General features: G+C 51.4%; 1 protein-coding gene and 1 long non-coding RNA gene across 2 annotated transcripts; one reads left to right on the top strand and one right to left on the bottom strand.

Moving 5' to 3' along the window:
• Positions 1-1,493: 1,493 nt before the first annotated feature.
• GDI2 (GDP dissociation inhibitor 2) lies at positions 1,494-16,175 on the top strand. The gene is made up of 11 exons (XM_052681166.1): positions 1,494-1,700; positions 7,839-7,946; positions 8,795-8,894; positions 9,585-9,719; positions 10,859-11,057; positions 11,367-11,498; positions 12,287-12,386; positions 13,333-13,504; positions 14,116-14,260; positions 15,051-15,105; positions 15,192-16,175. Exons 1-11 carry the CDS (start codon positions 1,656-1,658, stop codon positions 15,345-15,347), a joined length of 1,347 nt encoding a protein of 448 aa, XP_052537126.1. The 5' UTR covers positions 1,494-1,655; the 3' UTR covers positions 15,348-16,175.
• On the bottom strand, positions 12,492-14,179 carry LOC128079716 (uncharacterized). The gene is made up of 2 exons (XR_008206293.1): positions 14,075-14,179; positions 12,492-13,912 (listed from the first exon to the last, which is right to left on the bottom strand). It is a non-coding gene; the product is annotated as an uncharacterized LOC128079716 (long non-coding RNA).
• Positions 16,176-16,470: the final 295 nt, after the last annotated feature.

Genomic DNA, 16,470 nt, shown 5'->3' with positions numbered 1-16,470 from the left:
GAAGCTTTGCCAACCACAGTCCTACCTGTAATGTCAAGTTGTAGCAGTCAATGCTATTCCCCGGTTTAGTTGACAGCAGATGGTGAAAAGGAGAGGGCTGTGAGCAGGCTGGGTTTTGGTCTGCCCCAAGCCCTGGTGCTCACATCATGGCTTGACGCTCAGCTCCTGTTTTCCCAGGAGGATTTAAGATGATGCTTAGCTCTGTTTGAGTGAGAAAATCCCCGCTCTGCATTCCCTGGAACAGAATTTGCTGTGATGATACTGAGCTGGGTAACAGCACTGTGCTCCTCGGGGACCTTTTAAATTGGAGCACAAGTTGGGGTGCTTTTAAGGACCAGAATGGACCTTCTGTTAGCAGAGGTTTTTAACCACAACCTGTCTTTCTCCATCTGTGACATGAAGGAGATTCTTCGTCACCGAGGAGGATAAGAAATGAGTGCTGGAGGGTTCTAACAGTGCAGTGGAAGCTGTGCCAGCCCCTTACCAAGTGGGTTTGTTCCTCTAAAGATCCTCAGTGCTTCTAGAAATCTGCCCTTCATAAAATAGTAATTCTGCAGCCTGTAACTGCTTCATTCCCATTTTCTGTGATGTTAGCAAGCCACGAAATAGCTATTTTCCCCTAATGTTCCTCCTAATGAGCTCAGCTTGCTTGTGAATCTGAGCTTTTATGAGAAAGCAAACGAGAATATTTTCATCTGCCTTTCATGGCTCTCCGGGCTGTGGCAAACACCTGGAAATTAGAAAAGGGAGCTTGCGTTATCTTGCATTATTTGTGAGGTGCTTTACACTTCTGGAAGCACCCCTGTGCACCATTGCATGGCTGTGTGTGTGCCCATTGCACTGGTGCACACTGGGTGCCTGCCTGTTGCAGTGTGCATCAGTGCTGTGCATGCATGCATGCGTGCAGGCAACCGTTGCATTGACGCACACGTGCACATTGGGTGCCTGCCTTTGTGCACTTCACTCATGCACGTTGCCCATAGGCAGGCATCCATTGCACTGATGCACACGCGGAGGGCATTGCACTTATGCAAGCACCTCTTGCACTGATGCCTATTTTCACATTGCAGCTGAGCAGGAACCCATTGCACCGATGCACATTGCACGCGTGCAGGCACCCAGAGCACTGATGCACATTGCACACGTGCAGCACCCACTGGCACACAGCTGTGCGTTGCATGCGTTGCATGCAGCCGTGCACCAGCAGCACGCGCGTGCACGCGCCACTCGCACCAAACCCCGCAGCGGTGCGCGCGCCGCCCACGTGACCCCTCCTCCCGCGCTGCGACGAGCGGGAGGGAAAGCGGAGGTTGGGGTTGGAGGGGGGGAGGGAAGGGATGCAGCACGCATGCGCGCCGCGCCCCCACCACGGTGGCACGGCCGTCGTCGTCACGGCGCAGCGCCCGCCCCTTAGCGATGGCGCGCTCAGCCAATGGCGTGGCGACGCGGCGATGAGTGACAGCCGAGGGGGTGTGGCGGGGCGCGCGAAGCCACGCCCCCCTCCCCCCTCCCTCGGCGCGCTCTCCTCACGGCGGCGGCTCCATTTTCTCCGCTCCCGCGGCCCCTCAGCGTCCGGTTCGCCTCAACCTTCGGCCGGCGGAGAGACCCCGTGAGAAACCTTTCCCTTTTTCCTTTCCTCCTCCTCCGCCGTCGCCATGAATGAGGAGTACGACGTGATCGTGCTGGGCACCGGCTTGACGGTGAGGAGGAACCGCCCCGCTCGGGCCTGGGCCCTGAGCCGCCGCCCTGCCGGCCCCGCTCCCTCACAGCCCCCTCCCTCACACAGCCGCGCTCATTCCTCCCTTGTCCCCCCGTTATCGCCTTGGCTGATTCACCATTCCTTTCCTCAGGCTCCTGTTGTCCACCTGCCCCCCCCTCCCACACACACACACCCATTTCACCTCATTCTCTCCCCCATCCCCATTGCATATTGTGTTCTTCATCCTCATTCTATGAGAACCCCTCATCCCTCCTCCCTCTAAATTGGGTCTGCCCACCCTGTCCCTATAGCACTGCGGTGTCCCCCCATAGACCCCTATAATCCCAACCCCTTCCCCATAGCATTGCTGTGTACCCCTGTAACCCTTCCCCATAACACTGTTCTGTACACCCGTAGCCCCCCCATAATCCCAACTCCTTCCCTCATAGCCCCCCATAATCCCAACCCTTTCCCCATAGCACTGCTGTGTACACTCTTAGGCCCCCTGCAATAATCTCAACCCCTTCCCCATAACACTGCTCTGTATTCCTTAATCCCACCTCTTTCCCCATAGTATTGCTGCCTTCTCCCTATAGCCCCCTTAATCCCACCCCCTTCCCCATAGCACTGCTATCTTCCCCATATCCCCCCCGTAATACCATCCCCTTTCCCATAGCACTGCTGCATTTCCTCATAGCCCCCTTCCATAATCCCAGCCCCTTCCCCATTGTACTACTGCCTTCCCCCATAGCCCCCCTATAATCCCACCCCCCTTCCCTACAGCACTGCTGTGTACCCCTATAACCCTTCATACCCTTTTTGGTAGGGGGGGTCGTTCCCTATTCTCTGCCCCCAAGAAAATGCGGTTACTTAAGGAGAGATGGGGACAACAAAGCGCTAAGGGGATGAATTGCATTTCTGTATTGTTATTATTGTTATTATTATTATTGTGAAGCATCCAGAGCTCTGAGCCCATCTTAGGGTGGAGGCAGCCCCGCGCGCTGCTCCGCCTTTGCAGCCTTCAGTTCTCCATCCTGACTGCAGCAGGAGGGGGAGGGGGGGGGGATGGGGATGCGGGTGAGCCCTGCACGCCTGTCAAATCCCTCTGCTTTCGTTATTTCTTTAATTTTTCCCCCCTGCTCCGAATCTGTCCCACCTTTTGCTGCTGTTAACCTTTCCTGACAGCACTCGGGGTGAGGTGGGGGGAAGGGGAGAGGGTGGGGGGGGGAGGGTGGAGAGCAGCGCTGTGGCTTTGTCCTATTGTGGAGGATGCGGCCCCACACTGCTGCAGGCGGCTGAGAAGGAGAGAAAAGAACAGGGGAAGAAAAAAAAAAATGGCAGCGCTGCTGCCGGTGGGGTTTGCTTCAGGTTTTCTGCCTGCCTTCGAAGTGGGGAGATGCGCTGAGCTGCTGCTTGGTTTATCTGCTGTGCTTTTATTCAGGGCTTGGTGCTGGATTGCAGGTTGCAAGTCGGAGGCATTGTCTGAAGAAGGTGGGGGGGGGGAGGAGGAGGAGGAGAAAATCCAATATGGTGGAGAGGTTTTCCTCTCGTTCAAGCTTTTCCTGCTTTTGTTTCTTCCTGTTAATTGGTGGATGGGCAGAGAAAGGTCTTTGGGGCTGGCTGTGAGATTTCCCCCACCCCGTTTCCCCTTTTGGTGGTCCCTGTAAATACAAATACGTGCGCCGTGATTGAGGGCAGGCAGGGTGTCTGCTGACACGCGGCTGAAGACAAAGCTGCTTTCCTATCTGGTTTCTCTGAGAAGGATTGTCACAAAACCACGATGTGGCACAAAGGAAATGTGCAGAGTGTGGGAGAGTTGTGGGGTGAAGCCAACTGTGGTGGTTGCTCTCGTTCCTCTCTCTGCAGGTTCTTCCTTTGAGCTGTCAGGAATGACCTACAAGGCAACAAAAAAACCCAAAACCAAACCCTTCTTCCCTCTGATAGGGAAAGCTGTCCCCAAACGCTGCATCTGCCTTCACCAAAGCAGGACTTTTGGGGGAGATGAAATCTAATGAGCTTCTTTGGGCCTCCAATAGATGCGAGCGCCATTAAAATGTTAATTTATGCTTTAGAGGGAAGCTTGGTATCGAGTTGGTTGTGCTTAACTTCAAACTGACAAATGCCAGCGTAGATTTGACAAAAGGCCTCTTGTGGAATCACTCGTGAGACGAGCTCGTGCTAATGATCAGCGATTGGGTTAGAAGGAATAAATGACATCTGGGTTCTGAGGTGAGCTGAGAGATTGCAGGACAGCAGCGTGTGGCCTTTACCTCTGAAATGCCAGTTAGAGCACGGCGGGCTTCACCTGGACACGGTGCAGCCGGTGAGTTGGGATGTGCCTCGTCCTATCTAACGGTCTGTGGTGTCAGGGCAGAGCCTGGTGCAGGCAGAGCACTGCCTAAAGAGGGTGAGATCAATTGGAGATCCTGTTTGCTCACTGCTGCCTGCTGCGCTGCGCCCATCTTTTGTGCTGTGTCTTCTGTCACACGTACAATTCCTAGGGGCTGATGTGGGGACAAAACCCCTCAAACAGCCAACCCAGCCCACGTGGGAGATGCAGTGAACGTCTGATCTCTCCTGGAGGGATTTTCTTTCTCCTTCCAAGGTGAAAATCGGCTGCTGGTTATAAAGAAAAGCCATTTATTAAAAAATAAAAAGGTGCAGATAAGTTTGTTGCAGTGGTCAGTTCTGACCTCATCCACAGGGCTGTGTGAGTGCACCAGGGCACGTGTGTGAATGCCATTTGTGATTGACCTGAGAGCATTCCGGGAATGGCTTCTCTCAATATCAATCTCTTCACCCAGTAACGAAGGCAGGGTGCAGGCTGGGACTCCTGGCTCTCAATGCATCCCATCTCTCCTCTGATGCATTCTAATGGCAGTGCCAAGCTGTGCCTTGGGAGCACGGAGGGGGAAGAAATAATCACAGCACATCTTTAATCCTGAATGACTGCTGATACTCCAGGCTTGCACATCAGGTACAATTAACCTCACGGTGCTCAGATCAGGGTGCCGTGCTCCTGCCGAGCTCCCTGCACGTGGTGCAGTGCTGGCTGTGGGCAGATGTTTGTGTCTGGCCGCCCAGCACGGAGCTCCTCTTTCTCCCACACTGCAGATGCTGCTGGGAATGGCTTCTCAAACGTCCTCCTAACAGCTCTGAGGTGGTTATCTGTGCTCTCAGATGCTGGATGTGAACGCTGAGCATAAAAGCAAAGCGCCCTGTTCAGCCCCAACAGATGAACCCTGCGTTCCTGTGGGGTTTTCACTCGTTGCAGGCACTGCTGTGCTGAGCTAAGCTTCTTACCTGCCAACTGCCTCACCATGTGAAAGCAATGTAAATCCATCACAGAGGTACGGATTCACTTTCTATAGGAGCAGAGAGGCCTGGCTCTTTGTTTTCACTCGTACAGGCACAGACCTTGCTGTGTAAGGACCTAGAAAGAGCATCAGAGTGGCAGTGAGGACTGAGCAGAGCATCCCTGTCCCTTGCATCATCCCCAGGTCGCTGAGGGCATTGCTTAAATGCTCGCTGCCTTTGCAGCTTGTAGGGCCAAGCAGATCTTCCCCTCGGAGCTGTTGGATGAAACAGCGCTGGCTCAGGTTTCCATCGGTCTGTCTGAGCCTTTCTGAACTGCTGCCCTACTTGGAGAAAGTCCATAGAAACTCACTTTCTTCCCACACTTTTTGGAGGTGTCTGCGTGCAGAAAGTTGTCTTGTGACCAGTTTGTGGCAGTGAGGGGAGCCACTGCTGAGTTTCCCCTCACTCCTGTGGGGTTTTTTTTGCCATGGATTTGTATTCTGGGTGCTGTGTCTCTACATTTTCACCTCCTGTTACGCCACAAAGCAGTGAGAGCTGCACATGAGATCGATTGCTGCAACGTTAAGCCATTGCTGGGAGCTGAGTGTCATAACCTGCACTGCCTGGAGCCGTGGAGTGTAGCAGCACAGCGTGACCAGCACTTGCACAGAGACTTTGTTCCAGCTGGACACCTGGACCACCCTCTGCTGTCTCTTGCTGCCATTTTGCTGCCAGCAGCTGCTCAGTTTTATCCATTTGAGCAGAGTTGATGTCTAGAATACAATCAGAAAGCCACAGATTTGAACTCAGGAGCTTCCCCTTTTTTCTTTTTTTCCTTTTTTTCCCCCCAGTCTAAACACTCTCCAGCCCTTCCCTGATTGACGCAGCCTGTTTGTTTTCCTCCTTCCCCAACCCAAATGACACATCTGATGTTTCTGAGTGTGAGAACAGCTACGGCTGAACGCTCAGCCAGCAGAGCTGCCCAAAGGAATTGCTGAGCTGGGAGGATAAAGCCATTGTGCATCCTGTGTGTTTGATGAGCGGGCCATCAGCTCAGCGCCTGCGATGGGAAACGGCTGCAAAGGCCTGGGTGGGATTCCAGCACTGAGGACTGTGGTGATAGGGTGAACCTGATAAGCTGGCCTTAATCCCCGTATCGGCGTTTAATGGGGATGAAATAAGGTTGGAAAGGTAATCAAGATCTCTTACTGGTACCCGGATTTGCTGAGTGATGCTGGCAGCGTGGCTTGCTGAAGGGATGCTCTCATAGGAAGCAGTGGGCGTGTTGTTCTGGGGTGACAGGGCAACAACAAACGCTTTGAAGATTCCTTAAATGGAGGAGGAAGGAAATCAGCTGACATCTGGGCAGAAGAAAAGTAGCTGCTGCTGCTTTTACTGTATCTTCATCCTTCCAATGGATACTTTGAAATCTCGGGCTGGGCCTGGAGGCTGGCAGCGCTTTTGAAGACGTTCCAGGGAATCAAATCATTTCAGCAAATGGCACCAGTGATGCCAGCACTCTTGATTTCTGGTTTCACAGAGGAGATCACAGTGGCTAACGGTGATGCAACAGCCCTGCATTGCTTTGGTAGATCATTAACACTTTGACAACCATAAAAGCCAACTGTACTTTCGCTTGTGCAGTGCTTCCACGCTGTGAGGTTTGTGGCTCTCTCTGCTGGCGTTGTGAGACTGGATGTGTCTGCTGGGAGAGTCTCTGCTTGCTGCAAAGCAGGGGGGCCTTGCAGGATGGGATCTGGAGCCCACAGAGAGTCTCGTGGTGGCTGAAGGAGCAGTGGATCGTGGAGAGGTTCTGCGGGAAGAAGTGTCCCATTCTGAGAGCAAACTGTTGAAAGTTACCTGGATTAAATGTGAAACTTGCTCTGCTCTTTGGGGCCTGAATTACTGTGGCATCCCATTGGTAATGAACTGGCAGGGCCTCGTTCCACCAGAACGAGCCCATAATTGGGTTTGAAAGAAATCTCCTATACTCTGCAGCAGGAAGAAGTGATGGAGGAGGAGAGGTTTCTGTGCTCTGCAAATGCGAGCGGGGCGCTGAGGAAGACCCAAAACGTGGATCTGTGCTGCAGGAGCCAACTGCTGGTGCTGGATGCATGACTTCCAGCCCAGCCTTCCTGCAGTGGGATGGCCTGGGGGGGTCGTTGAGATGTGGTTCATACCTACGAATAAGAATGACAGAATATCCCAGTGGGAAACCCCCAGGGATCATTGAGTTTGACTCCTGCCCTCCTCTCCATCTCTTCTTTGGGCTGGACAACCCAAATGATTGGCAGAGGTTGGTGGAGGATGAACTCATTTCTCCTTTTGCAGGGAGCTGAGGCAGAACAGGCAAGATCAGTAAGTCTGTGATGAGCCATTCCAGGCACGGAAGTAGGCAACTTCTTGGTGAGCTTTTTGGTTTGTGAAAGCCAGAGTTGGTGACAAGGTGCAAAGTTGTGTTTTAATGAGCCTTCAACCTTGCTGGTCCTGCAAGCTGTGTCCCTCCAAGATTACTCCCAGCTTTCTGGTGTTGTGTTGGGTGCAGCAGCTGATCAGCTGCTCAGAGTGATCTGGGTGCACACACAGCAAGGAGAGCAAAGTGTCACCAAGGTGGTAAGGCTCCCAGATGGCTTTATTTCTTCTTTGTGCTGCCTGTACCTTCTGAAAGTCACTGCTGACTGTCCTGTGTGACCCAACGTGGCAAATAATTAAGGACTGAGTTTTTGAGGAAGCTACCTGGATTCCTTCAAGGCAAGGTTTCATATTCTTGCTGTCCCCTTGAGCTGGTGGTGCTGCCTGTCTGCAAGGATGAGCATCTCTTGCATCTTTGTTCCCTCTCTAGGAATGCATCCTCTCTGGGATCATGTCAGTGAACGGGAAGAAAGTCCTTCACATGGATCGGAACTCTTACTATGGAGGGGAAAGTGCATCCATTACACCTCTGGAGGATGTAAGTACAGAAGCTGACACGCAGCCCTTGTGTCCTCCTCGGGCACGTAAAGGGGCTTTATTTCTGGCTGTCCTAAGGGTGGATTCCAAATAATTACTCTGTAAGGGTTTCCTTTGACACAGACTGTTTTAAGGTACCTCCACACCAGCTCATGGTGGGGAGGAAAGCAGGGCTTGTGTTTCTGCTTTGTAGATAGCGCTTGTTTCCTGCAGTTCTCAGCACGCCATGTTTGAGTGATTGCTTGGCAGTGCAACACCCAGCAGCTGGACATTAAAACCCCTCAGCTCAATCATTTCTGCAGTGCTTGGTGGTGGATGTTGGTCTAAAAAATGCTGGGTGTTCTCTGTGCCCTGCTGTGATGCAGGCTGAGCACATCTGGCCACGAGGGCACTTCCTCACTTGGTTGCAGGCTTCTGCTGTGACATTGTGTATCCCTAAAGAGAAAGCACTGTTCTCTTTGCTGCTTAAAGTTAGAGACTTCAATCTGTTCCCCAGTATCAACACCTGGAGGAATCTGTCCTCTTCTGAAGGATTTGGATCAAGTTACCTTTAGTAAAATGGTACTTTGGTTCAGCAGGTTGTAAATTGCCAAGCTTTTTAAGCCTTGCAGGAAGAGAGGATGGGTGAGCAAACTAACGCTGCCTGGTTCTTATTGTGAGAGTTCACTGGATGTGCTTTGTGTGCTGCATCAAAAGTCAGATTCAAAATGAAACCCTGGCCAAAAGCTTGCTGTGAAGAGCTTATGTTCTGCTGGGGAGATGTGAGGGTGGAAAGCGTGTGTCTGTGTGGGAGAAAGTATACACATAGATATTTCCTCTGCTACAATAAGTTTTATATTCTTTCCAAAGCTCTATAAAAGGTTTAATCTACCAGGAACTCCACCAGAATCTATGGGACGAGGAAGAGACTGGAACGTGGACCTAATTCCAAAATTCCTTATGGCTAATGGTAAGCAACGCTGAGCTTTCCAATCTCTCCTCATAAGCTTAGCCTGGAACCTTCAGCTTGGAAAGAAATCAGCAGCCCTTCAGCTGTCTGTGATTCTGTGATCTCCTGGGGAACTTGCTGAAGCATTGCAGAGCTGCTGGAAGCTTGCTGCCCTTGATTTGCACACAGCCAGGTGTTCATGCAGCAGCTCCTGCTCTGTGATTGCTTTGCCTGTGCATTTCTCCAACTTAGAAGATGTCTCTGGCTCAAAGGGGGTGCAGCAGAGGCACGTTTTAAAGGTTTGAATGGTTGTTTTCCAAAGTCCTCTCAGTGTTTGCATTTCAAGCCAGAGCAGACTTTGCTAATCTGAATGGTGAGGGTGAGAAACTGCTGCGGCCCAAAGATGTGACCTTGTTTGCCACACTGAGTGCAGATAAACTACAGAGAGCAGAGCAGCAGCAGATGAAGGTGCTGCAGGATGGCTTTTTACTCAGAGGGCTGATGGAAGCTGGAGTAACGATGAGGAGGCTGTGAACTGCCTGTAAGAAAGCATTACAGCTGCCTAATAATAAACCTCTGCCACTCCCTGTCTGTTACCCAAAGGTGTAAGAGCTGTGTGGGTGCGATGTGGAGCTGACAGCAGAGTGGCTGTGACTGCAGTGGATGAGCTGAAGGCTGATTCCGGTGACTTGTGCCAAACCTCTCTTACAGGTCAGCTGGTAAAGATGTTGCTCTACACAGAAGTCACTCGCTATTTAGACTTCAAGGTGATCGAGGGAAGCTTTGTCTACAAGGGAGGCAAGATCTACAAAGTTCCTTCCACTGAGGCAGAAGCCTTGGCATCCAGTGAGTAGCTGTGTTTTACTTTTTCCTCTACTGAGGCTGTTGTTGCTAAATAAAGGCAAGGCAGGTCTGTGTAGAAGGATAAGTGATCTGTGCTGGTGTCAGAAAGACATTTTTGGCTCTTCATGTGGTGGTCTGTGCAACTCCATCACTGTCACAGGTTATGCTTAATACGTAGCCCTTCTGCATCCACTCTGACTTGCATTGTGGCTCTTGGGCTTTCCTGAGCCTCGAGTTACTGTTTTCTTGGAGCTTTCAGAGCAGGAGAATTTGGCAGTGTTTTAATTCATCCAAAGGTTACGTTTGAGGCTTTTGCTTCCTGTAAATATGTAATGTTGGTTCCTCAGTGGATGGGATGATGAGAAAAACGTCGCATTTGTCAGCAGGCAAACCAGCATGACCGAGTCCACGTGGCACCAAGCTCAGTCTTCACTGTTCTCAGCTGCTCACACTTCCCTCTTCACTGTAAAACTGCATAATAACTCGGTGGTGTGCATTAGGAGCTAGCAGAGGGCAGCCCGCTAGCTTCAGCTGCATGATGTATGTAGAACCAGTGTGTGCTCCAGTGACTCCTGCAGATACAGCTCCCTCTATGCAGCTTGGTTGCACGTGGGAGCCTTCCTCGCACCAGGTTATTTCTGTGGCTGCTGTGAAGCAATCAGTTGTTCCTTCAGGTTGGCCCCACTGCTGCCTTGTCAGTAGATTCTGAAGAGACTCAAACTGACAGAGCACGGAGCTGCATCTGGTGCTGTGTTTCAGCAAGCCCTGTCTTGCTTCTCCAATTTGCAGAGGATTAAAACACATTAATGGTGCCTTGTGCAATCTTGCGTTGGGATTCTGATGCCAGCAGTGCTTGCTAGCTCCTTGAGTCTGTGAGAGAGCCTGGCACCGTTTGCTTTGGTGGCAGATGCCAAACACAGGTCTCTTTTTGGAAGCCCGTGTCAGGCGTTTCAGCAGGTCTGGTGGAAGCTGCTCTCCGAGCTTTCCTGCAGTTGGAAGGAGCTGCGTGGAGCTCTCCTGCTGGAACACAGAGCCTTGCTTAGCAGCTGGGGCCGATCTCTGCCTCACTGAGCGACGGCTGAAAAACTCAGCAGTTCCAGAAACCATTTGTGTGAGTTCTGACAGAACGTCTGTGTCTGTAGGCTTAATGGGTTTGTTCGAGAAGCGCCGGTTCAGGAAGTTCTTAGTGTACGTGGCCAACTTCGACGAGAACGACCCCCGCACCTTCGAAGGCGTCGATCCCAAGAAGACCACCATGCGTGATGTGTACAAGAAATTTGACCTGGGGCAAGATGTCATAGACTTCACAGGCCATGCCCTCGCCTTGTACAGGACTGACGAGTAAGTGTGGCTTCAGTGAGCGCTCCGAGCTCAGAACAGAGCCTGTGGGTTGGGTGTCTCACACAGCGCAGCGTGCGTGGGGTGGGTCTTCTGCTGATGTTTAAATCCTGTCGTGTTCCCAAATTGATGCAGTATCACCTTCCTGAGCAACACTTGGTGATGCGGAGTGCTTTTCAGAAAGGGAAACGCTCCCCGGTCGGGTGGGCAAGGCAACGTGTTGGAAAGGGAAGTTTCCACTTTTCTGGGTGTGTTTTTTGCCTCAAGTCTTGGTTTATGAAACGGTGCAAATCTTCTGACTTCCCTCTCCAGTTACCTCGATCAACCATGCCAAGAAACAATCAACAGGATTAAGCTCTACAGTGAGTCTCTGGCTCGGTACGGGAAAAGCCCATACCTTTACCCCCTCTATGGCCTCGGAGAGCTGCCACAGGGATTTGCAAGGTGAGAACCTGATTTTGGCTTCCAATGTTTTCTCAGCTCTTCTGTGGCACCTGCTGGGGGGATGAGACCCAGCACGGCCTGCGGCGTTCGTGCTGCAGGACTCTGTTATGCCAAGTGGATTCCTTCTAGCTGCATGCAGTGGCACCTGTAATTCACTCCCAACACTGATGCATTGCAGGGAGAATCGTAGGATCATAGAATCATAGAATGGCTTGAGTTGCAAAGGACCACAAAGATCATCCTGTTTCAACCCCCCTGCTGTGTGCAGGGTCGCCAACCACCACACCAGGCTGCCAGAGCCACATCCAGCCTGGCCTAGAATGCCTCCAGGAATCCAGGGGCATCTACAACCTCCTGTTCCAGTGCCTCACCACCCTCTGGGGGAAAAGCTTCCTCCTAACATCTAACCTAAACCTCTCCTGTCTCCGTTTAAAACCATTTCCCTTTGTCCTCTCACTATCCACCTTCATAAACAGCTGTTCCCCCTCCTGTTTATGTGCTCCTTTCAAGTACTGGAAGGCCACAGTGAGTTCTTCTCACAGCCATCTCCACAGCTAAAGAAGCCCAGTTCCCTCAAGCTTTCTTCAGAGTACAAGTGCTCCAGCCCTCTGAACGGCTGCCTCTGAATGGCAGACAAATCTGCTGTGTGGATGTTTAGGCAGCATAGTTTGAAGAGGTTTAAGCATAATGCATGGTTTGTCCAAGCAGAATGGAAGCAAGGGGCTGGAAGGGTTGTTGGAAAGAAAGAAAAACCTGTGGGATGTGCTGAAGTGGCTTTACTCTTGCAGGCTAAGTGCTATATATGGAGGCACCTACATGCTGAACAAGCCCATTGAAGAGATTGTGATAGAAAATGGCAAAGTTGTTGGTGTGAAGTCTGAAGGGGAGGTATGGTACCCTCTGGTTCTTCCCTTATTCCCATTATCGCTGTCTTGCCTTTAAGCTGAGGCTGTCAGTCATCGATCTGAACAAATGTAGCAGAAAACCCCTCAGTTGAAGCTAAATTGTTTGGCTGGTGCCAGTTTATTCACGTCGTGAGCTTAAGAAGTGCTGATAATCTTAATGTGAGGAGAACAATACAGTAATCCCACTCCTGGAGCCGGAATGATTCTCCAGGGAGCAGCAATGTTGTCTTCTAAATAAACCAGGCTGGTAAAACTGGAAAGAAGCTGCTCGCTGCTGTCTAACCTGGGTATGAAACCAGCTCTGCCCTTGACATTAAGGATTAGCTGCTCAGCCTGCTGGCACACGGCCTTTCCACAGCTTCTTAACTCAGCAATATAAAACTAGCAAGAGTGCAGCGAGTTGCTTGGAAGCTATAAATGTGTTTGCAAATGGAGTGGGAGCATCACAGGACAGTTTAGCACTCCCTGGTAGGGTAACGTGTCCCTTCTGGGCACGGGTGATGTATCCCAGCTAGCAGCAGAGGTGATAATCTGTGCTGTAAGACTGATGTGCCCAAGTGCAGGCTGCCTGCAGGCTTCAAAATTGGTCAAAATGTGAAACTATTACCGTGGTAATGAGGTATAATGTGAAATGGTGAGTTCTTATCAGTTTGATTCAGCCTTGACCACAGCACGTTACGGTCCCAGACTGGAAGGACCGGGCTCTGTAATTGGTAAGAGCTTAATTACACGCTGATTAACGAGGGGGAGATGTGATCGGTCACACAGCTCTGTGTAGTAGGGGCTGTGATTTGTGCTGAACATGCAGCCAAATACAATCCTCGTGCAGCTGGGGGCAGGACAGCCACCTCAGATGACTGCCATCCCTCCCCCAAAGTCTGCACGCCGCCCAGCCGTGCGCCTCCACACGTCGCTGCCTTTCTCTGCAGGTTGCTCGCTGCAAACAGCTCATCTGCGACCCCAGCTACGTCTCGGACCGTGTCACAAAGGTTGGCCAAGTGATCCGGGTAATCTGCATCCTGAGCCACCCCATCAAGAACACCAACGATGCCAACTCGTGCCAGATCATCATTCCACAGAATCAGGTCAATCGGAAATCAGGTGTGTGGAGAGCAGCGGCGTTCAGGGTTTGTCCCCGGAAGGAAGAAGTATTTTGTGCAGATCTTGTGGCAGCTTTCGTGCTCTTTTTCTGGAGAGGTGCCTCTCACTTGCGTTCCCTCCAGAGGAAGCTTCCTGGCTTCCTCCTGGGCCGTGCAGTGCTCACGTGAAGCTTTTTAATCCCCGCATGGCTCTGCTTTTCTGCTCCCTGGCTTTGTTCAGTGTCACTGCTTCTGGGCACCCCTCAGTTCCTTAACTCCTGGTGGCAGCTCTGTGCCACTCCAGGAAGCTGCTGCAGCCTTGCAGTGGCACCTTTGTATGCTGGAGTATTAATTGCACTTTTCCTGATGTGTTTAAGCACGCAAACCAATGTCTGGAAGTCCTTTGGGCTCCAGCAAGGCTGCACTTCAGCTGTGTGTGAGAGAGAGAGAGAGGTCTGTGTGCCTGTGGTTGCAGTGCCATGTGGGGAACCTCCAGGAGAAGTGGGTGGAAAGTGTGGGGGGGTTGCATGAGGGGAACAGGAAGGAGTGTGGGTGAAGCAGAGGGGGTCTGGGATGGGGCAGGCCTGATCACATGGCGTGTCCTGATCTGCTGCTGTGTGCTTCCTGCCCCAGATATCTACGTCTGCATGATCTCCTCTGCACACAACGTGGCAGCGCAGGGGAAGTACATCGCCATCGCCAGCACTACTGTGGAAACCGCGGACCCAGAGAAAGAGATCAAGCCGGCCTTGGACCTCCTGGAGCCCATTGAGCAGAAGTAAGCACACAGCTCACCCCTCCTCACCTCCCACACTGCAGCAAGTGCAGAGCTGAGGACAAAGGCAGAGAATCACAGAATGGATTGGGTTGGAAGGAACTTCCAAGGATCACAGGCAGGACCACCAACCTCCCCATTTCACTGCAGCCCAGGCTGCCCAGGGCCCCATCCAACCTGGCCTCCAACACCTCCAGGGATGGATGGGGCATCACAGCCTCTCTGGACAGCTGTTCCAGCACCTCACCATTCTCATAGTAAAGAACCTCCCACCCCAACATCCAGCCTAAATTCTCCCTCCTTCAACTTCAAACCATTTCCCCTTGGTCTGTTGTTGTCTTGTAAAGAGTTGACTCCTCTCCTGTTTGTAGGCTCCCTTCAGGTCCTGGAAGGCTGCAGTGAGGTCACCCCACAGCCTTCTCTTATCCAAGCTGAACAAGCCCAGCTCCCTCAACTTGACTTTGTAGTGGAGGTGCTGCAGCCCTCTGCTCATCTCTGTGGCTCCTCTGGCCCCTCTCCAACAGCTCCCTGTCTTTCTTGTCCTGGAGGCCCCACACTTGGACTCAGTGCTGCAGATGGGGCCTCAAAGGGCAGAGCAGAGAGGCACAATCCTCTCCTGTCCCTGCTGCCACCCCTTTTCTAAAGAAGCCCAGGACACCATTTGAGCTTTGGGACCTGAATGCCTTTCAGCCTCACAGAGATGCTGAAATCCTCAATTCCCTCTAAGCGACCTCTAATTCAGCTCTTCTTACTTGAAACCCACGCTGAAGCAGCTTTCTTTTCCTCCTTCCAGGTTTGTCAGCATCAGCGACCTGTTTGCACCGACCGACCTGGGAACTGAGAGCCAGGTTTGTAAGGGCTGTGCCCAGGGGTGGCTTCTGAAGGAGGAGAGCTTTGGTGCTGTAACTGCTGCCTCTTTTCCTTCTCCTTCCAGATCTTCATTTCTCGCACCTATGACGCCACCACTCACTTCGAGACAACGTGCGACGACATCAAAGATATTTATAAGAGAATGATGGGATCAGAGTTTGACTTTGAAGAGATGAAACGCAAGAAGAACGATATCTACGGGGAGGAGGAGCAGCAGTAATGAGAGTCTCTAATTAGAGAAATTAAATCGGCTAATATGAATATATAAGGAACTTAATGAACACTGTATGAAATTCAATATTGTAAGGCCTGCTTTTGTAATCCCATCTCTGAGAGATTGAAGAGTACTGCACTGGTAATGTTCCCCTTTTGGATATCATGTGTTAATTATTTCATTCTAGTAGGGCTGCTGTCCAGAATCTGGCAAATTACTGATTTAATGACTAACCTTGAAGTGAAAGGCAGACTGAACTATATATATTTTTTTTGCAGACGTAGATGTTGGTGCGGATTGAAATAACTCATTGACAGCTGTGTCTTACCTTGTATTTTTAATCATTTGTAAACATCCTTCACAATTATGTGCTTCTGGTGAGCTAGTAGACGTGACGGTTGTCACTCAAACCTGATATCAAGGAAAATAGAAACTGAGCACTCCATTATTGTGGACAGCATCCCTTGAGTCTCTCTCCCATCAATCTAACTCTGTGGCAAAGTTGTATTATGGACAAAGACCACATCTATTGTAGCAGCAAATGTTGGCTTAGTTCTGGGCACGGAACTTAACCTCCACTTAAGCTTCTAAAACTGTTTACATCGGTTGGGACACAGCTGTGCCTAAGGCTCCTTTGTGTTTTAATCTTAATAAAATTGAGAGAACAAATTACAGAGCAGGCAAGATGTGGGAGTATTTTCTGAACCCCGGTGGCTTCTGGGACGGACCAAACGGCACTGCGGTATTGATATGACAGAGCCTGTGCTTCTTGTGTCTCCTGAAGGCTCCAAATGATTTCTGTACTGCGAAGTAAAGCCAAATTCTGGAAAACCAGTCCTGTGCTCTGGTCTGATTCACTTCAGTTGCACGAGCAGCATCGCCTCTTTGAGATCCCTCGCATAGGGTGAAACGTGAGTGTGGGGCAGAGCATTTCCTACTCAGAAAAGGGGCTCGGCTGTCCTCAGTTTGGCTTTTGACGGGAGGAGATGCAGCAGCAAAGCGTGGAGCTGGAGGCAGGCCCGGCGCGCTCCCTCCTTGCAGCCGCCCCCTGGCGCCTACAAGCAGTACTGGTAATTCCTGCTGCCGCGATTCCTTTGCAGGGCGCTGCTGTGGCTTCGGCTATTGCTTA

The sequence above is a fragment of the Tympanuchus pallidicinctus genome, unplaced genomic scaffold (assembly GCF_026119805.1).
Source record: "Tympanuchus pallidicinctus isolate F22 unplaced genomic scaffold, pur_lepc_1.0 scaffold19, whole genome shotgun sequence".
NCBI classification, from domain to species: Eukaryota; Metazoa; Chordata; class Aves; order Galliformes; family Phasianidae; genus Tympanuchus; species Tympanuchus pallidicinctus.
The sequence above is the reverse complement of the archived record's forward strand: the minus strand, read 5'-3'. Positions and strand labels throughout refer to the sequence as shown.